This window comes from Poecile atricapillus, chromosome W, assembly GCF_030490865.1.
Source record: "Poecile atricapillus isolate bPoeAtr1 chromosome W, bPoeAtr1.hap1, whole genome shotgun sequence".
Taxonomy (NCBI): Eukaryota; Metazoa; Chordata; class Aves; order Passeriformes; family Paridae; genus Poecile; species Poecile atricapillus.
Genome location: NC_081288.1, coordinates 42767457 through 42789958, shown reverse-complemented (window position 1 = coordinate 42789958; position 22502 = coordinate 42767457). Strand labels below are relative to the sequence as shown.

General features: G+C 39.9%; 1 protein-coding gene across 7 annotated transcripts in view; it reads right to left on the bottom strand.

Annotated features, from left to right (window-relative positions):
* LOC131591740 (glutamate receptor-interacting protein 1) overlaps positions 1-22502 on the bottom strand; it is a 311658-nt gene that overhangs the window by 196796 nt on the left and 92360 nt on the right. For 5 of the 7 annotated variants that reach the window (XM_058862750.1, XM_058862752.1, XM_058862754.1 and 2 more), the window contains exon 1: positions 20778-20910. The exons of the other annotated variants lie outside the window; for them this stretch is intronic. In XM_058862750.1, the coding sequence (XP_058718733.1) occupies positions 20778-20910 (133 nt within the window). Of the gene's footprint in view, positions 1-20777; positions 20911-22502 lie in introns of those variants that run through there. 7 annotated transcript variants of the gene reach the window in all.

Sequence of the window (22502 nt, the reverse complement as noted above, 5' to 3'; positions counted from 1 at the left end):
CCAGCTATGCACTGTCATGAAGGGTGGGGATGCTCATTTAGCTGTTCCTCACAGGTTGGCTGTTAGAGAGGATGTTTGTTAATGATGGGAAACGCACTGGAAAGTAGGTCAAGTACAACAAAACTGAGGGGAAGAAGGATGTTCATGAGGGAATTCCATTCTTCTAAGCATATGCAAATGAAGGTGTTAGAAGCTGTGGCATCCAAAGACTACAGGATGGGGAAAAGCAAATGAAAAGCAAAACGTAAGCTGGCTGTAGCCACAGAAGAATTTATCTGTGTTAGTCTCTACTACCTGCATTTCTGTTTTACAAGCAATCACACAACCTCAGTGCAACTATTCCTACCGTCATTATTACAAGTATGTGTATTTTATGAAGAATTGGTTCTCCAAAACAGACCTCCCTACGACCTGAAGAACAGCTCACTGACTGCTGAGCCCAGATCTGGGATACACAACTGAAGTAAAATATTGAGAAAAAGACAAAAACACAGTTTCTAACCTTTTTGGGGAGTACCTGGAAAATAATTTTAGCTGTCCAGAGATCTGAAAGTTAGTTTCAAATTCACATACCTTATATGTATGCATATATATATATAGCCATCTCATGTCCACTCTGCTAACTTACGGGGACATGCAAAGATTCCTCCCCCATAAAAGTAGTTTTGGGCAGCAGCTGTGTTTCCAGAAACACATAGCACAAGGGAACAACCACTTTTGGAAACATCTTTCCCATTTGGACCATTTCTGAAACTGCTACTCACCAGGGCTAGAATGAAATCAGGTAAATATTTAGGAAGATCTTCAAGGAGATGAGGATTGAAATGGTGTCTGTCAGTTTCTTATACACAGTAGAGAGGAAGAATGGGATGGGAATTTATTTTGGTTTCTAGGTTTACCACACAGTTTGACCTGGCAAATGCAGAACATTACTCCATGGAGCTGGGGCAGCTCCCATGTGCTGTGGGGGGGAAGCTCTTTCTAGAACACCAGTTAATATGCTGCTCTCCTGTAGTTTAATCAGCTCTGGTGACTCATCTCCCCTCTCAGCTCCTGTATCTGAAATTTGGGAAGAAGGTGACTGAAAGGAAAAACGCTCAGAGGAAATGAAATTAATCCCAGAGGATTTCCTGACATAAGAGTCTTTCAAGGCACTCTGACATGTTCTCGGGGCAAAACTACCGTCACGCCTGGCAGTCAAGGCTCAAGCGATGCCTCGGTGATGCTTCACGCTCCAGTGGAACGCACGGCTGCGCTTCTCGGGGCCTGGGCACGCAGCTGGCACTGCCTCAGCTCTGCCTGCTCCCTCTCCTCACAGGCAGCAAGGGCACATGCTGCCTTCTGATGTATTTGTATTTCTTGCCTATTTACATACCTATGTGCTGGTAATATCGAGAGATATGCGATTTATACAATTACGTGTGTAAGAAGGAAAACTAACAGGAAATGTTCAGACTTCAGGGGAAACCCAGGGTACAGCTGCATGAATGAGAGCAAACAGACCCAAGCTCACCCTACTCTGCTCTATCTGCTGTGGTGGATGTAACTTCCTTTTTTATGTCAATTTTCACAGTATTTTGAACTCTCTCCTAATTTTACAGCAAAGGTTGATAAAAAAAGTGACAACTAAGTAAGTGGTTATAAAAGAAAACTACATAAAGTAAACGTTATGAGTGAAAATAGAAAAAGAAAACAATGATCTTCAGTATTTTAATCCCTGTTTTACTACTCTGACAATCTTGTATAAACATGAAAATGTTTACAAACATAGATGTTATTGCTAAATTTCAGCAGAGCAAAAGAAAAAGATTTTGATAATCTCCACATTATGAGAAATTCTAGCAGAGTAAGGCTTAAAAAAAACCCCAATTTTCCCTGCAATTTCCATTTTAGGTTTTAAACAGGCACATTGCAACATTTAATTGTATCTTTTTTTGATGTACTGTGCTATATCCAGAAGTTGAGACATTTTTCAGTAAACAAAGAAAAACATTTCCCATAGCCAAAAAATGCTTTCAAAGCCTCCAGTGACAGCACAGTTTCAGTGATAAAATAATACGGTTTCGTAGCACACAATTGACTCTACTGCACTCTATTAATTCTTGCCCACTGACATAACAATCACCCCCTGCATTTTTCACATTTTAATAAACCCCTCTAGCTTTTGTTTTTAATTAGAGATATATACACCACCCCCAAACTCCTTGTTTTTTACTCTTTTAACAAATAATTCTACTTAAATTTGTGCTCAAGAAGCACTGAAAATTCCCATTCTATCTAGCAAGATCTCCTCACTGCCATCAAATCTTTGATGTCTGTGAACCTGCTTACAGTGTCCACCACTAAGTCAGCATGTCTAAGAGCAGAACACAAAGACCATAGAGAATTCAAGGGAAAGAACTGTTACTTCACTGCATCCCAAGAGAAATCCCAATCTTCCGCTTTGCTTTGGAGGTGCTTCCCTTTAGCTTTAAGAGTTGTTGGTTTCTCCTTATTCTTTGGGCCCTAGGACACTCCCTCACGATGAGTTTACCGTTGCAGTCCTGCCATGCATTCCAGCAGCCCAGAGATACTGAACCTATGGCTCAGTATACATCCAACCAGGTGCTCTGCCCCCTTCTCCAGGGGCCTCTTGGGCAAAGCCTGTTGGCTTGCCAGCAGCAGCCCAGCTGTGGTCCATACACATCCACCAGCAGCTGATGAGCACATACTGAATGGAAGAGCAGTCACCAGCTCCCCCAGAAGCGGGAAGTGGTAGGAACTCAGTGTTACAGCCAGAACAAAAAACATCTCTGTATTTGAATTATGTCTAATAAATAAATATGAAGTAATCTCTAACTTTATTAGTTTCAATTAGCAACTTTTTGAAGCGCTGGGAAAACAAAGTTGTGAATAAAACTCATGGTGTATCAGGATGCAGGCAGCTGTATAGTTAAAGGAATTCTTTGATTACTTCCGTATGTTGACTATCTGGATTCACTACCATCTTTGCAGAAGCAAATGCCGTATCACTTACTTACCTCAGAGGCCTCTTATTCAGGCCATATTTCCCTAAATGTTTTGTGGCAAATATTTTTGTACACTACTGATATAAGGTTATGGGCAATGATGTTTCTAAAGAACCATACAGATTCTGAGAGACAAAAATGTAGCTCTGAAATAATCATAGTCCCCACAAATCCTACTGTCTTATAATATGCCTTTTCAAAGCCATTGTCTTTTTTGATGCTGGACTTCTGATAATTTTGATCATTTAGAAGTACAGCCTCTCTTTTTTTTCCCCCAAGACCTTTTAAGCTGTGCAATTCGACTGTCATCTCTCACAAGAGAAGCTATGGGAAATAACAAAAGAATACAGCCTGGCAGCTTACCTTGAGTGACTCAAGTCCTCAGGGAACCAATGCTGTCTACTGACTGGGAGCTCTAGTAGCCCTCTTTAGACCATTATGACCTGGATCCTCTTAACACAGCATGCCTGCTGCCCAGAGCACCTTCCCTCAAGCACCAGCTTGAGCCACAAGCTTTTGAAAAGCCCACTACCAAACCTTATGCTCCAGAGTCCTTTCTGACCTGTCTAGCCCATGATTATATGGCAACTACATTACACAAGTATTCACTGCTAACATGACTTCTCTATCATAGTGCATGAAGCATGTGCCTCTCTCAAAAACAAGATTATTATGAAGAAGCTGGAGTAAGTGTCTGGTGTTTCAATGCTGCTCTAGAGAGCACTGCAAGCCACTCTAGACAGTACACTGTTCTGCATGTAAGTGGATTTTTAGGAACTGAGTGACTTCTTCCTTCCCAGAGGGCTGGAAGGCTTTTCTTGAACTATCTCAAGTGTGTGCATGTGTACAGACACACACAGAGTAATCCACTGCAGTACAGGACTACCAAAACAGCATACAACCACAGAGAGACCTCTGCTAGTGCAAAAGATCTGCTGCTTTTCCAGGACCACAGTCACGGAAAAACATGCTACAAGTTGCAATTTCCCTTTATTTGTATCACATATATCTGCTATTATTTCTTGCATTACCAGGACTGATGCCTTGAATGATCTGTGCACATTTGCACAGGTGTGTAAAATGAGACACTCTATCATTTTAATCCTCCTTCACAGGATAAGCACACCTTGAATGACCACATGAATGACCACAAAAATGTGCAACTAGGCACATGAAATACAGAGAAACCAGCCAGGCAAATTCTATGAGCCAATCTCCCTGTGCTAACCGCACCTCTCTGCAGCCCTGGCATCTTCCTTGCAACATCTCTATTCCAGCAGAGCCATGGGGGAGTGACAGTGGGAGTTGAAGAGCCTGCCCTGTATCTTTGGATTCAATTCTGAAATGAAGAAAAGCAACCTCTAAGCAAGATGTGGGTGTAGTTTAATCCATCAAAAGCACCCCTTATATCCACTGCTTATAACAAAGTCCAAGCTAAAGAATTTGCAGTAAGAATGTTCAAGAGGTACTGTGCCTTCCAGAGCACTAGCATTGCTACTACATTATAGATCCCACTGTGTTAATCATTAAGAGCCTGGAAACTCATGGTGAGAGAGAGGTATGACAGCAACACATGGATATATTCAGTGACATTTAATACAGTCACTTTGATTAATTATTAAATCTCTAAAATGAACTTGGTGCTTGAAATGGCATTTCAAAGGGTCCAATATTCCCATTAGCAAATTAACTTTACTCTCAAGAGTTGGCAGTAGTTGCTTGGAAACAATTATTTGAGACATCTAAACACACTTCACTTAATCCATACACCCCCAGTCTGGTTTCCCCACAACCCTACTCAACAGATTTACGCAGTTTTGGTATTCCCTACATAGCCTGACATTCAATTTCCAAAAATAGTATCTTTGCAGCCACTGAACCTACACTTAATTTCATTCAGTATGCTCAGCCATTTTCAAAGTAAAAAGCATGAAGACTGCTCAGAAAGACAACTCAAATTTTATATATTTTATATATATATAAATACATTAATAAGTATTTCTCACACAGACAGAATTTTTACTTGGGAACAAATACATGCAGAGGAAAATAAAATATTCAGGCTAGGCAATCAGAACAGGAAAAGGCTGTACATCAAAATACCAAATACATCTGAGGTGAAAGTTTAATAATTGCAAAGGATTTTTGTTTCCCTTAATTCAATAGGTGTCTCTGAAAAAATAATCATACACACAGTCAATATCTAGCCAGTATTAATTAGACAAGCAAAAACTCACCACTACAAACATTTTATGACTGTAAGTAAAGAGTAAATACATTTTACTGACAAGAAGAATTAACTATTTTTTATTTTCTTCCTCACTGTTTTCAGAAAGCCTTTCTTTTTCCTATAAATGCTTTAAATGCTGTGCAGGAAAGTACAAGTTAGGTGGGTAAGCGTGGGATCTGATTTGGCCCAACAAAAGCTAAAACCACGAGCTGCTGCATCAGGGGCGTCCACCTATGAAGAGGGCTTTCAGGAGAGGTAGAAGGAGATGGAGAACTGGGGCTGGGGTGCCAAGTCACCACTTGTCCTGCACAATGACACATCAGCTTAATGCCAGCACTCATGAATCCAGGCTTCCAGCAGCGTGTAAAACTAGAAAAAATCATAGCAGGTCCCACACAGACCTGAACAGACAAACAGAGGAGGTGGCTGAGACATCAGGAGGAACCTCTGGCCTTCTACTGAATACTGTTCCTGTCTGATACACCAGTGCTCTAAACATGGTATTTCATTTCTAGCATTCATCCGTCTCAATTGAGGGTGTATGTGGGCCAGTCAGCTCAGTTTTTGTAGAAATAAATCTCATTCCCTCACATTTTTTGAGACGGGTTTCAAATTAAATAAAGTGGAGAAGTCAAAGTAAATTAAGTGAAGAGACAAGTCTTCAATAGTTTACAATATTGGTGGTCCCATAGGTGGCTTAGTAAAAACAACTTTTACAATACAGAAACACAGATGCAATATTTTTAGGCACTTTTAGTCTTAGAATACTTGAAAAACAAGCTGTAGACAGGCTGACATTTAAAAATAATTTTGCAACTCTGCATCTCTGAATGGTTCCTAGAGTTAAAGGTTATCCAAAAGTCACAAACCCTTTTCCCAGAGTAGACTCACAATCTTGAGATTGACATATACTGTTCTGTACAGAAAAAAATACATGGGGTGGGAGGAAGCCCATCTATTTGTTTCCATTTGCACATTTAATAAAATCCTATTTAGACAAAACTATTCTTAGCCTTCACCAGTTCATCACCATGTCCAGATAAACTGAAGCTCACACAGGAATCACACATTATTTTGTCTTCAGTAGGACTGTATACGATGTACCCAAGGAGAAGGTGGACGGAGGCCAGACTTGGTGCTAGACATATGTCTAGGAAAAAAGTACTTTTGCCTGCTATGGAGCAGAGATGAGCATGGGCAACATTTAAATTACATATCAGAATATGTTTCTTCACTGGCATTGTGAAGCATTGGAACAAGCTGCCCAAGGAAGTGGTGAAATCACCATCCCTGGAAGTTTTTGGAAATCCATCTACATGTGGCCCTTGGGGGCATCATTTAAGTGGTGAACTTGGCAGTGTTAGGTTAACAGTTGGACTTGATTATCTTAGAGGTCTTTTCCAACCTTAATTATTCTATGAAATGGACATGGACACTGTCCTCTCTCTGACACCTCCTCACCCAGTACCTCTGCTCTCACCTGAAACTGATCTATATAGACTACCAGCAAAGTAAAAAGAAAATGACCAAAAATAAAAGAAAAAAGAAGAAAAAAATTAACCACAAATTTTCTCCTACATTTCAATCATTCTTCAAGAAATGACAGGGTAAGATTTACTTCACTATTTATCTGCAATTAGAAAATATTAGTAAAAGAATTGCTGGTGTCCTCCCATGCCAAGTGCTGTCCATCAGATCCTGAGCAGCACAGAAGTGTCAACCTCAGGGGACAGACAGGCAGCCTGCAGACAAGCCTGAGAGGGAGGCATCCCCAACACATGCAATACAGAAAAAAGTCTTCATGTCAAATAAATATTTACTTCCTTATATCCTATGGCAAAACACAGAGCCAAGAAAATAATTTCCAGATAAAAACCCAAACATGTTTGAAGTGGTTTTGATGCTGTTTGAACTCTTGAGGATACAGGAACTTTGCCTGTTAGGGAGATTGCTCATTTTTCCCCCTCCACAATCTGAACAGGCTCACTGAGTAGAAATGCAGGCTTATCTACACTTAAGGAGCAGCATAAGGGGATTTTGTACATGCTGCTTTTGAAGTAAGTGCAGAAAAGCAAAAAAGTCATTCAGAAATCAAAAGTCATGATTCCTGAAACAGATATATACATATATACATACAGAGATATTTGAGTTGAAATATCTGAGTTGAAATTTCAGGATCAAGGGTTTTTTCCCTTAATAGTTGCTCTCCCAGGAGAAGCTCAGAAGGAGTGCCCATGCCTGCTCCCCCCTGCCCTATGGACACCAACAGCACTCTCATACAGCAAAGGTGGTCACTAAGTTCTGCATTAGACTTAAGTCTAACTGCAGACACAGAGACCAAAGCTTTGTGCCTTTGATCTTCCAGATGTAAATGATTTATTCTATAGTGGCTGCACCTCAGAAGTTTGCTTTTCTGCAAGTTCTTCAGGTGCTTCTTTTCACACATCTGAAGAAACAACACTGAGCTGCTCCAAGCAAAGAGATCAATATAAACACACAGCGTATCTTTTGACATTTCCAATCTTTTGTACCCTATCAAAGAACCTCAAGCTGTCACTTACCCACCCCACGTGCATTTTCTATGTGCACATACACATATCCTCTCCAAAAATCAGTCTACAACTACAGCATCCCCACTGGCCTCCCTACCAAAGGGAGCACACATTCATTTGCTTGGATTCTGTAACAGCAATTGGCTTTCAAACAGTAAAGAGAAGAAGTCATATCTTCTATAAAACTCCATACAAACCCATTTTCCATTCAGAGTGAATAAAAATGAAATAAATAAAAAATCACTGTACTTGGCAGGCAATTGAGCACATTTAATATTTACTACAATACATCTATCTACTTCAGGTTTTGCTCCAGTGGAACAGCATTTTAGGGTCAGCATCAAATAAGTCTCACTTTTTGTCTTTCTTTTCCTTTTTTCCCCACCTCCTGCCCTCCAGCAAGCATTATACAGTTTAAAATGTTAATATTATTATAGGTTACAATTTTAAATTCTAAGTGAAGGCTCATGTATAAAAGATATTGGCAAGAATAATTGGCTTTTCCAAAGAAAAGAAATCAGCAATAAAGTGTATTAATCAATGATTATTGAATTCTGTGCTCCAGGCTAGTGATTCCTGTCAACAGTGGTCCTTCAGAAGCAGGTTTTCCTCTTCAGCTTTAATGACATAATGCACTGAAATGAAATAATGTAGAAATAATCAACTTTCTTTGTTTTTGAAGTCTGAGCAATTTCCTTGAGAACTGAAATGAAATAGAACCACCATGCTTACAAATTCTCTTAGAGGAAACAATAGAGAGATACTGATCTCTCAGTTAAAAGATGTTTTATCTCTGCCAGAAATGGGTACAGTGTACAGAAACACAGTACAGACAACACACTGGGAAGAAACCATTAAATTTCTGTTTTGTTCTACCCACACACACCATTTTCTTTCAGGTTCCCAGCCACAGACTTACATTTAACCTGTACCAGTGAGACTACTCACACTAATGGAGTCACATGCCTGACATTTGCAGGACCAAGTCTTTGGCTGGCCTACAGCAAGGCACAGCTGAGACAATGCAAAACCTACAAAAACCCTCCTACTGTCAGCTCTGCAAATCTGCTTGATAAAATAAACACCAAGCACAAAAAGTGCAATTACTGCAAACAGATTTTTGAGAGCTTTGTTTTCCATACAGCAGCTATAAACAAACAAATAAATCTTCCCATGCATTTTAAGATGCACAGAAAAACACATTAAAACCCAAGACCAGAACCTCTGACTAAAACAGCTGAATTTGCAGACGCAAAGGCTATTTGAACTTCCTTTGCTTCTTTCCCAAACAGCTTCCTATTCACATTTTTTTGACCTAGCCTAAATTTAAGGCATCCCCAGCAGCTTTGGGTCAAGCCCAAAGGCAGGACACATTCATCTTGAGCTCTAGACTGTGCTGTCACATTTAACAACTGGCCATCCCCCTGGCTTGCTGAGCAGCACACACTAGTCTGTTTAAATAAATAAGTAAGCAGAAAGAGCAGCTGGCAGACAGAACACAAGTAACTTATGCTTTCTAAAAGTAAACCATGCACTGTAGAGCAGGAGCAGGCATTTTACATCTTGCATTAGTAAGACACACATCTCTGAATACACTCTTTCCAGTCTGAATATGACTAGGAAGCCTTCCTTGGCTGAGGGTTTAAATGACTGCAGATGGGATGAGTTGGCTATTGTAGTGGTTTAGATTCACAGCTATCTCCCCTTTGCAACAATGGTTTGATTTTATGACAAAACTGCACGAAAAATCTTTACTAGACTGCAAATTCAGGAGGTACTGTGTGCCAGTAACTTTATCTTACAAGTACTTTAAAAGACTTCAGGATATGTGAGGAGAAAGGGGTTTCATGTATGCAATTCAGAAAATACAAAAAATTTCCACTTTTGGAAAAAAAACCAAGTCAGGAAAACAGGGTCATTCAATTGCCCAGGGCCCAGCTGAAGAATTAAAGAACTATATACACCAGCAGAGAGAAAGGGGGTTGGGGAAGGATTAAAAAACAGAACAAAACAAAAGCAAAAAAACAACCAACCACAAACAAAACAAAACAAAAAAGCTGCCACATTGGGCTGTATATAATGCCAAAATGTGTGTTCTCTCATTTAGATATCACCTAACCCTTCTCTCCATACCATGGTCCTTGTTACTATGTTAGACTGAACTTCAAAACTAGACTAATTTTCCAGATTCCACAAGCTGAATCTAGAAGCCTACAGACAGATAAACCATTCAGTGATCTTCTGGAAAGCACTGATCATTTTCTAAAGTACAATAATCGAAGGAAAAACTCAGAAAAATTCACCTCTTGAACTATCACAGATTTTTAAATACTACATGTTTCCCAGAGTCTTTTTTCAGCTTAGTTCAGCAGTGCATTTAAAAAATATGACTTGTGACCAAGAAAATATTACCTGCAATTTCAATAACAATTTTAACTATTTAGAGAAACAGTTAAAATTAGCAGAACTGATCATAAGTGTTTATTAATCACCTTCTGTAGGTAACTCAAAATCAAGTTACATTTTTCTCCATATTTGTACACATCCCTGTAGCAGTTGGTGGTAGTTTACATAGAACTAAAGCATAAAGCTGCTGCTATTAACCATGCATTCATTCATCACATAAGACATATTTACCAAGTCATGAAGACTTAAAAGACATTTTATCACAAAATTAGAGCTCGTTCACCAAAACTACATTTTCCTTACCTGAAAATCCACCAGCATTTTACCAGTGCATGGAACGCAAACGTATTAAAGCTGTGTAAGGATTAATTCCAATCAATTGCTTTCACAGAATTTAAAAAATTGTCTTTATTGCAATTTTGTGAGAAAGACAAAAGATTTGAGCATTTTCCGTATATTAAAGCTATTTTCTTCCAATGGATCAGTGTGTTGCCTTAGCCTGGTCCTCTACTCACACTGATGTAACCTCCTTAATAATTATGCCATGAGCAACATTTTTGTAAGAGACTTAAACCAACAGCTAATAAACTTCTTTTACTATCTAAAAGGAAGAAAACAACCTATTGTGAATGGACATGTGGCTGTAAAAAGCTCAATTATCTGTACAAGACAAAGGACCACAAACTCCAGGCTGTAACTAGAACAGCCTTCAACAGTTTTGCTCAGTCTGTGGAAACAATTTGCAGGACACAATCTGCCCTATAAAATCCACAGCCTTACATATTGTTATAAGAGCTTGAGTTCAAAGGAGTTGTGAAGGAAAAAAACTATACCAAAAAATCCAAAATAAACTAGAAAGGATCACTACTTTCTACCCTCCCTAGAACAAAACACAAACACCGAATTGCAGCACACAAATCAAGTACCAGTTACAAAATAAAACCGTTCAGAGCATTCTCCATCCCTTGTGATACGCTTGGAAGTGGCAGCATTTTAAAGGGATTGTTGTGCTCTTCCAGGAGACAAACCTCTTCCTCTCTGTTCTCCTGTAGCACAGGGCTGGGTATCCCCTGCCTGAAGAAGCCTGCTAAGACAGTTGGGGAGCGGCTGATTGTTTTCAAAACCTACCACATTCATATATACACTTCTATTTCTGTGAGATGTTTAGTGTAAACCAAGAAAAACATAGGTAAATCATAACTAACCTAAGCTTCAGAAGACTTCTCTCTTTTTTCCTGCCAGGGTATGGCAGAAGTGAATGCCGACAGATTTAGAAATGCTGGGAAAGCCTGTGTAACTCCTCTGCAAATCTGTGAAGCCCAGGTGAAATATGGGTCAAGCTACAGAGGGAGCATTTCAGAGACTACCACAATGTCATTAAATTCATGGGGATTTCAGAGTTCCACCACCACGCTGCACTCTATTTAATTACTGATGGGCAGCTATAACCACCAGCCTGACCAGCTTTGGTTTCTTCACTTCAGAAGTCATTCTGGTCTCCTTTCAGCAATGAAAGGGAGCGTAGCATTTTCATGACAGGCCACGTGACATTCTACCACCACGCAATGGAAAATCCGTGTTCCTGCCTTCCAAACTGTAAATGCCACCAGACGTATTTAGATTTACTGACAACTGACCTGAGCACTGCTGCTGCTGCTGGCAGTGCTCTGCCATAGATCCAGGCTCTCTCCCAACTTTCCTTCACAAGCATTTTCTCATTTTCCCTAAACTGGGCTGTCAGATGCAACATCGCTATCAGACAGCGTGGCAAACATCCCTTTTGATTTCCGAGCATTCGGTGCTAATACAGCTGGCACCACAGCCTGCAGCTACTGCTGTGACGCATCCCTTGATGACCACACAACTTAACTGGGCTCCTAAAAACGGGCTGCAGGTAGGAGGTCATCAGGGCTTTAAAATATTCCCTACTCTAACCTGCAGAAAGCAAGGGCAAAAAGGCAAAAATATCTCCGTATTTAAACATGTTTTCACACTGTTCATTTTTTGCTGCATTTACCTGTAATACATTGTGAATACTTTATTTTCTCTTTTAATAGAGATGCTATCAGCTGACAGAATAGTAACAGAGTGCACTGTTAAGTGAGGACTTTTACCCTTCTGGGAGAGGGACAATGTTATCAAAATAATATAGACCTGAGCAGCCACAGAGCTTGCTAAACACACTCAAAGGAAGCATTTGCAAACAGACTTGAGATCAATTTACTGAGTTAATACTTCACATCATATCTATGTACTTTTGATTTCACTTTCTTTTTCACGGTTTCATTGCATTTCCCCCAGAGCTGTCTTAAATCTCTCTTTTCTCCTTTCTGCTTTCCAAAGTTTGGCTCTTCCCACAGTAATCTTTTCAAAGATAGGTCACCTCAAGTGTCTCTTATCATCTGTTCAAAGTACCCAGAGACAGCCAAAAAGCAAATCTGGTTTCTCCCTCCTCTGTCCCCCAGCTGCCCCCAGTGTTCCCTCACGGTGTCAGCACAGGGACTGTTACTACAGAATGCACTGAAGTGATACACGTGTCATCAGATCCTATGGCCACTCGTCAAAATTTACTTCTGCATCTTAACTTCAAGAAAATTTTCATTCATTTATAGCAAATATTACATTTGTAACATGTTGTTATGAAATTTCCATGGCATACTAAATCCCAAGGCATGTTGGCTCCATGTTCTCTACTGCATGCATGTGCACACTCACAAAAAACATGAAAAAAGCAAACTGAAAGTTACAGATTTAAGAATTTCTCAGCTTGGCCTCCTTTTGCATATGCATTGCAACATAGTCCTTAATTACCTGATCTACTTCTTACATGAGACCTCTTTTCATTTAATGCCCAAAAGAAATTGTTTTAAATACCTGATAAATTATTTAAGACCTTGCTTTCCCTTCATTGCTCAAAATGTAATTCCATACCTTAATTCCCACCCACTATTCAAGCCCTTCTCTCTGGACAGACATTAATTTCTCCCCAAGTTCTGTGGTGTTCATCACTGTAGCATTTGCTAGCTTAGCAAACACTTATTTCCACAGCGTATCTGTGAAGGAGAGGTACCATTAACCCCATCTCAGAGTCAGAAAACCAGAGAACCGGAAGATTATCATCAAAGGTATGTAAGAATTGTAAGGCTGCAGCCTGAGATGCCTTATGGCTGGATTTTCAGACTGTGACTTATGTAATTTTTGTATATACAAACCAAACCTCCCTTGGCTACAGCAACTGGTGTCAGACATCTGCAAATTCATGCTCTCATGTGAGGAAAACAAGGGATGAGCCCTGACAGGATTTGGTACAGCCTCTGTCACACCAGCACTACAGCAAAAGTGATCAGGTCCTTCATTAAGGACTCTTTAATGAAAGGCCAAATGAAGGTCCTAGAGGCACCCTTAGTTCTGCTGCCTTTTAAATCTGGAGTACGTGCCCTCAGAATGCTGATTTGTGTATCATTTCCTGGGTTTCAGAAGGAAACTAGAAAGCCCTTTGAACAAAATCAGTAGCATTAAGGTGCCTGGGTCATCAGCAGTGTGGTCATTGTGGACCCCTGTACCCAGTCACAGCACAACCCCTGTGCTTTTCTGCTGAAAAACATTAAACAAAATTGCCCAATAATTTCTGTACATACAGCGAGTACCACCACATTTGTCTTACAGAAATAATAACTATGGTAAACAGGTGTGTTTGTACTCATGATGATTAATGACAGCTCCTGTCATGCCCTGCTAACAAAACACAGCAATCATTCAATAAATGTTTATAATCTCATCAGCAGGGGACTTAAATTGTTTCTTTCTTTGTTCCACTAATTGTTTCAAGTTTTCCATTGGAGCCAAAGGCTGATATTAAAACTGACACCTCAGTAGTTGCTTCTACCTCTCTCTTTAATCTTAGTTCATAAAACCTGATACTTCATTCACTTCATTTTAACCTGATACTTCATTGACTTCAATATCCAAGGGGAAAAAATAATCACATCACTACATGTTCATGATGTAAACTGACAAAGCCATGATTAAAACCAAGGACTTACACATCATTTCAGGAAGTAGGAAGCCCAGATCTCTCTGTCTGAATGTGAACGTCATATATTCTAGACACACTAAAATATAAAGGGTGCCAAATTCTCTAAAACATCAAAGTATAACCTTATACCAGCAACCACTGTAAGAAGAGGAAGACCTAGAAAGAGTAAATTTCTTGAGCAGGAACAATCAGGATCTTTAGTTATTCAGTAAAGAATTAGATTGGAAAGTAAATGAAAGAAAAGTAGCACAGAAATTGTATACTCGTAATTGCTAGAAGGGAGAAGTGTTTCCACTGCAAAGAACTACATAACTCAGGTCTCATTATTTCAGTGCCTTCAAATAAATAAGCTGTTTTCCCTCAAGTAATTCCAAACCAATGTTTTACTATCCATGCTCTGTGCTGCCCCGGGAGGCTACGGGCCACTTGTAGAAGAGCAACAAAGGGTCATTTAAAAAAGCAATCCTATTACTAACAAACTTAAAACTGGCTGTTGCAGCACAGTTTTAAGGAAAAAACAAAGTTAGGCTTTTGTGGCCTGTTTCACAAATAAAGAAAACATTTCACCAAAACCAGCACACACCTGCCCAGCAAGAAGAGATGTGTTACTCCAGTCCCGCAGGGAACCCCACAGCCTCAGGTTTAGGTGCCACACTAACAGACCGTGTGGCTGGGCATCACACTACTGCAGCACAAGTAACACCACCAGTTTATTACATTTTAATTATATAAACAACATAATGCAGCTAAAGCCACTACTCAGACTAAACATCTACAAACACAAGCCTCATGCCAAGACTTACTTGTTTTAATATAAGACAGAAAAGGAGTAAAGTAAGATTTTAATATATGCATATTTCTTATGGGATTAGAAAACATAAATAATTTCATGGGAGGCTGATGAGTGCTAACAGTCTTCTTTTTATTACCTACTCCTACTAGCTTGACTTGTCTATAAAATGAGGATTGTATGCAATTCTCCTCCACCTGGGTTCCACTTTCACTGACTGTCACTGGTAACCATGACGAGCAAGAAGGTAGATAAATGGGATCATCTCCAAAACACACACATAGCTCAACAGAAGTCAAGCGATTCTCTGCAAGAGGATGGCTGTCATGGAATATAAAACTGCACTAGATACAATGACCAATTATTTTACAAAAAACGCAACAGTTTTTTAACAACAGTTTTTAACACCTATGTGTGTTGAAGAAGACAAAAAAGCAAGATAACGAGCATGTGGGTAGACCTTTATCTATCGACTGGGTGAATTTCATCCAAAATGGAAAATATTGCAGTTGTCACATTGGAAGTCTTAGCAGTGGAAGCAGAGACAACATCACTTGCTACCACTTTTGTTTCATTCTGAATGGGGAAGTTGACACTGCCTGTCCCAGCAATAAAGCTCAAATACAGCAGCTTCCTTTGTCACTGTGGCTGGCTTGCAGACTGACACGGTAAGGTAGCCCTGTGATGACAGAGTCTGTCTGGACATCACATCCATGATGAACTTGAGGTGTTGGGGGTACCCAGATCTCAGGAAAAAGTGGTTTATGGAAAGCAGAAATACTAAGGACCTGTAGTCCATTAATGAAAATCTCCAGATTCCAACAACCATAAAATAGTTATTAAGATGAAGGAAATAAGATGTTTCAATAAATTTTAGTTATTTTTAAAAAATATTATTTTCATTGTGTTTTCGAAGTCTGCAATATCCTCTATTCAGGTTATCAAGCCTTTTTTTTCTCGTAGACATCATCAAATACTTCAGTTTCTATGAAAGCTGAGATTTTACTGTACTGACATGACAAGATCTGTGATAGGTGAAGAACAGCCCCCACACAAAAGCACATCCAGTTAAACTGCAAACTAGCAGCACACAATCATTGTAAAATGAAAAGCAGTTGTCCTCCATTCCTCATCCTCAGGATCAATTAACATCTCTGCAGCTTGAGCAAGAGACACCCAATTCCCTTGTCACCACATGACTCTTAAAATTATTAACTCTTCTGCAACCCAAATCAAATCAGTGAGATTGCTGCAAACAAGAGCTATTCATACCAATTTACAAAACGGAGAAAATATTGACAAGAATGATGTTGCTACTGACCACAGTATTAAGAAACCATAGGCATGTCACTCCCCTTGGTGTTTTGTCTTATGTACTTAATACAGCTTTAAAACCATCTCGGGTATGAAATTCAAAGACATTTAGTCCTAACATTTTGGCAGCTATGGTGTGGGAGTTTCTGCACCATAACATTGAGCTGTGTTGGAGAATAACACCTAAGTGGAGTTTTTCTGCTGATACCATCCCAAGAAGTGTATCATATGTACAATATTAATTGTATTAATTCCCAGATTTTGGTCAACAAAAAGGACATTTTCAATTCTGAGTCATTTAAAACCTTCAGTTTTTCATTTTTACTTTTTTTCTAGGCTAGGAGTCAAATACCTTCCCCTCATTTTCTAGTGATGACACAGGCAGGGAGAAGGACAAACCAATGGAAAGACCATCACATGTATTTAGGGAACAAATTTCAAGAGGTTGATGGTACTTAACCAAGGAACCAGATGATTCTCACACCAGAATTATAAAATAATTAACTGGCAGCAGAGAGGGAAATGATACATGACTACACTGCAGATGCAGACTCTGGCAGATTACTTTGTCTAACTTATCAATGCTCTTGTTACACAACATATACTAGGCCTTGATGAAGGATAGAAGAAAGTTATTCATCGGACCTTGGTGACTAAATGGAACATTTTAAGGTTTTAAGGGTAAAATCATGGGACCTTTCAGGTTAGTAGGTGTTTAGTAGCAGAATTCTTCAAACATTGCTTTTTCTGATCCTTACTTAATAGTGCCATTGCATCTACATAGAAAGTAAAATCTTTATGCCAACAGACTGTGCTGTGAACCATGTTGAGAAGAACATCATCATCATAAGAACCACCAATGAGAAAAAAAAATCTCTCAGGAGATGGATGACAGACACCAGAAGTAACATAAGGCAAAATTTAACAAGATGCATTTCCCCTCTAGGCCTGCATGTTTCATGAAACCTGCGAAGTTCCAAAATAGGTCGGAAGAAATCCAAATCCTTCCAAATATTTTGAAAAATAAAGACTTACTGCTGAAATTATTTTAGGGTGTGGGAAGAAGTGCTTGTTTTGGTCAGAGGTGACCAAGTCAGGCTGGGTCCCATGATGCCTTAAAACCACACTCCCACTCAAGACTAGGCTGAAACTCAAAGCTCTTGGCACAACACCCTGACTTCAGCAATAGGATATGTCATTTCTGGGAGCATTCTGGGAAGTTCTGCTACACAGCATTCCTGATGGTTTGCAAACAGTCGTTGTAATAATATAGTAAGGGCCTTTTTCATGCAAAGCCTCATTGTAAAGAATAGGTTGAATGGCAGTGCCGTAATGCTGCTCAAGATAAGCATGATGTTTTTTAAAGTGTTTTATACAATAAGCACCAACTTGTCTGAGTAGGTTGGGTAGCAATTTCGTAACCCACTATGTTCACACTGCAAAGCTGCACTGAAATGAGTATGATGACTGTATATGTCAGTATATGCTTGTGTACCAAAATCACTTTTATTTAGTTTTTCTAGCATTACATAGCCCAGACACTTCAGAAAGATAGGAGAGCTGGTGTTGCATGTCAAAATAAGATTATCCATTAACTGCACATATGTGGATGAAATGTCCAAGAAATTACACATCTGCCTCAGGAGCTGGGGTATCTTTTTTAACTCGGGGAGCTTTAGGCAGCATTGCATGTTCTCTTCATCCAGCTGTGTCCCAATAGCACGGCTAACATCTTCCATGGTAAAGCTTCGGAGGAGTAAAGACAGTATACCAAACAGTGGGAGTGACAATATGTGAATATCCAGGCACAGCTGGGCTGAGGACAAACTAAAGTCACCTTTTTCCTGTGATTCCCAGAGGCCTATTTTGTTTTTAACTTTGTTGTCTTTGTTTGATCCTGCGGTTATTCTAACGCAGTTCCTGCATTTTTCCATTAATTCTGCCTCCCCATACAACACTCTAAGCTGTATTACAAATGGGGGAGAGAGAGAATAACAAGCTCATAAAGTGATTGTCTCAGACAATCTTCAAATGTACTGGCTAATTGGATATATAACTCATAAATGATGATGGAGAAGGGATGCCTAACAACATAGAGAAAGGAAACTAAATCTAAAAAAGCTCCAGCTCTATTCAGTTGAATGAACAATAGGCATTTGATTTCATTAGCTCTGATATTCTGAAATCGTAACAATAAATACAATCTTTCCTGCAAGCACACATTCTTCTAAGCAAACCACTGCAGAAGGAATGGCTATTAAAAGCACTGCAATTACTCTAAATTTGTACTGTAAACAGTGAAACACCAGACCATAATTAAATTAAATATGAAACATTTCATTGTCCCAAATAAATGAAATTCAATTTGAAGAGAGCATTTGTAGTAGCACCAGCAGCTTCTTTTCTGATTTTGCACATTGCTTTCAGAAACTACCACACCTATCCGAGCAAAACTAACACATAAAGCACATGGAAAGACCAGACAAAAGCACTTGAGGAGGAACTGTGCTTGGGATGATATCTCTATGAAGACTGCATGGCCCAAATCTCCTGTGACTTTGGTTTAAGTAACTGTAAGAAGTAGCTAACTCCTTGCGCATCCACCTCCATAGGGCTGTGTGCTATTCTGAGTTCAATTCAATCTGAGTACTTGAACACTGCTGTAAACAGCACTTCAAAATCTGACACACATTTCATCCAGTCTGAAATACTTATGACCTCCATAAGCTGAAGTGTATGTTATTCTTTTATTTTCTAGGTAGAGTAAAAGGAAAAACCTATTAGATATTTGGCTCAATCTTAGTGCTATACATTAAGTTAGGAGTTAATAATTTATTAATTGTCATTCAAGAAATCATTATCACATTTGACAGTTTTTGGAGGGGCTTTGCTTTCTTCTTTAAAGGACCTTCAACTACAACAATCAGCTAGGGAAATATTCTGACATACAGATTTGACATGTTATTTTGATTTACATATTAAAGTGAGAAAAAGCTACATGCTTTCACAAACATATATAATTTTCAAATTTTGCAGTGCTTAACAGATTTAAAACTTTTTGATTCTTCTGTAGTAGGTTTTGTATAGCAGAATTTATGTCACTATGTTACCCATTATGCCTGCATTGCCCCCCAGTAGGTCGTTTTTTCACAAGAACTCCCTCTTAACTACATAGATAAATTACATAGTTTAATATTATCAGCACAATGAATTTGCTTAAAAATGGAAAACAAACAAAATTGTATCAAGAAGCAGCCCTGTAAACAACCAAGCACCCTCCATTAATTTCTCTTGGAGATAGGCAAGCATGGCACACTGGGAGAAAGCCAATAAAAGCAACTCTTTTATTTCCTAATGTTCCACAAGATAGCAATTCTCTGGTGCTGTAAGGCACAATCACATTTATCATTCTATCTTAAAACAAACATAACACCATGATTTATTTCAGCAAAGTGAAAATGAAGCAAAAAAAAAAAAATACTGACAACCACTCATACGGTACAGAACAACAACAAAGTGCATCAAACTTCAGCAGCTCAACAAGGTACAGCTTCACTGAAAAGGTCCCAAACCAGTGGCCAAAACACCAGAAACAGGCAATTTCTGCTCATGGCTGGTTCTACTGCCACCACCTCGCCCTGACAGTGCTGCACAAGACCCCAGGCAGGGGCTGAGCATTGCTTCCCACCTTCCCTGTGGGCATCTCTGGGCACATCCTCTCCTCCAGAAGACCATGGCAGGCCAGCAGCTCTGAAGCCTGACAGGCACAGCAGACAAACTCTAAGAAGGCTGCATGGTCCAGCATACAGTTCACACAGGGATTTCTGAGCGGGTAGTTTATTTTGGTTTTGGCAGAGCTGCTGAGTGCCATCACGTGAGTGCCAGCAAAAAAAATCCCCACTTAATTCTCCAGGAGTGGTCCTGGACCTGCAGCGAGGAACCAGCCCACCCAATTTACTCACTATTGAAAAGACCAGGTCACAGCAGAGGCTTAGTAAACTGACTCTACCTCAATACCAAACATTAATCATCAACTTCAACTTACAAACGAGTGCTCGCTGCCTCTGTAGTGCTTTAAAAATATCCACACAGCCTTCCAAAGGCACTCTGCAAGGGCTACCACCACCCTACTCACTTCTCAACGCAGCGTTTTAACAAAAGGTTTCCAGCAGTCAGACTGGATTAACTGCATCTGAAATCTCACCAGGGTCTGCAGACAGACCCTCTTTACTTTGAGAGCTTCTGTGCCACTTCAGATGCTTTGTATTGTTAATTGGCAGCAGAGCCAGAAAGAGCTCTCACAGGAACTGACTTTTAATACATACATGAGGCTCAGGTTCTATCAAGGGAGGAATAACGTTTGCATTTTTGGAGTTTAAGCATCTTAAGAACATAACATTTATCACAGCCAAAGGAAAACGAGGTTATGCAAAATACTTACTTCGGAAATGTTCTGAGGCATAATAGTACACATCCTCATAGCCCTCGTGGTAATCCTCCTCTGGCCGGTACTTTTTGCCTTTTCTTCTTCTCGATCTTCTTATCTGCTTGACAAAGCCCAAGAAGCGCTCCATCTCCTTCCTCACTCACAGCCCCAGCCAGCAGCCCCCTGCGCCCTGTGCTTCACAAAGAGCTGTCCCAGCATGAATCAAGCGCTGGAGCAGAGCTGCAGCTCCCACCAGCCGCTCCGCTACCATCAAACAACCCCTCCCTTATCTCAGCTGTGACTAGGAAGCATATTGTTTTCCCTTTTTTAAAAAAAAAAGGGACAACACACACAGACACACTTTATCAAATCTAGTGACTGGAATATTTCAACCTGAAAATAAATAAAGGAGGAAAGCATTGAAGCAAAAGGAGAATTTCAGGATTTCAAGCTGTTATTAAGCAGCAGAGGACAAAGTTGAAGAGACCTGCTTGCCAGCAAGGGGAAGCCCAGCAATGAGAGCTCTCTATCCTGTGTCTCCATCATTTGAAGAGGGGCTGGGAGGCGGGGATAGATGTTAGTCAATGGACTGAACCATATCTCAAGGCAAAACAGGTTTCCATTCAGCAGTTAAATGCTGCCCTCATATCTACCCGAGCACAGGCTCAGGAGCACGTTTGATTTCATTTGTTGTAAGAACAGGAAACATGCCGATCCATTTCTGGCGTCTCATGCACTGGATGAATAAACAGCAAAGTGGTTTAATCCATACACACAGCCCACTCACCGGCAAGTGTGCGCCGAATGTGTTAATTGGAGCAGCAGGGAGAAAGCTCGGCAGCTGTTAAAAAATGACACATATACCCACTGGGCATTAGTGTATTCTAATCACTGCTGGATCTAAACATTAAAAGGCACTCCAGACAGGTCTCCTATGGAGCTGGCCAGGGCATATGGCAATAGGCAAACAAAGGAAACGACATCACAAGCACACTATGACAATACTCATTTCAAATCCTAGCAGAGTTCAAAAAACTTTAAAATTAAGGTGCAGCAGATTATCCTCTGCACAGGGTGAGAGAAGCAAAAAGCCTGAAAAGGCGCTGGTTCTCTTCTCTTGCTGCGTGCCTGAAAGCCACATGCATTCCCTAAGATAAGGCTGGAATTTCATCCGTGTTTCTGATGAAGTTTCCCTCCCACACAAAAACAAAAGCAGTGACTGCTCGAATCCTATCACGTTGACATCTGTCAGGGGTTTTTTATTGTAATCACGTTCCTGCAAGCCCAGTGAAATCTCTAGTCTATCAGGACCTCTCCTGTCTGTTGGCACAAGTCAGGGATCAAGCAGTAACCTCAGTCAAACTATGTGCTGAACATGGTCACTTGCATCCAGGCTCCCAAGAGATACCATTTTGCACTTAGGAGCATAAGGAAGTCAGAAAATCTTCCTGTAAAACAGATTTTACAGGTTCATCATTTGGAAAAGGAAGAGCACGCAGAGTAGGGATTAGGAAATGCAGACATTTCAGTGAGTCATTTTGCAAAGAGTAAATCAGGGCACTGTTTTCAAAAGCACAAAAGAAGTAAAGCAAAAACCAGGATTGTAACTTAGCAGTTCTGTTTCAAAGAAGCATGCAGAGATTGATCAATATTAAGTTGGAATGTTCTAGTTTTGAAACGTGGAAGTTTTAAGTAAAGGTCAGCTAGACCTAATACCTGACGATCCTAAAACAAACACAC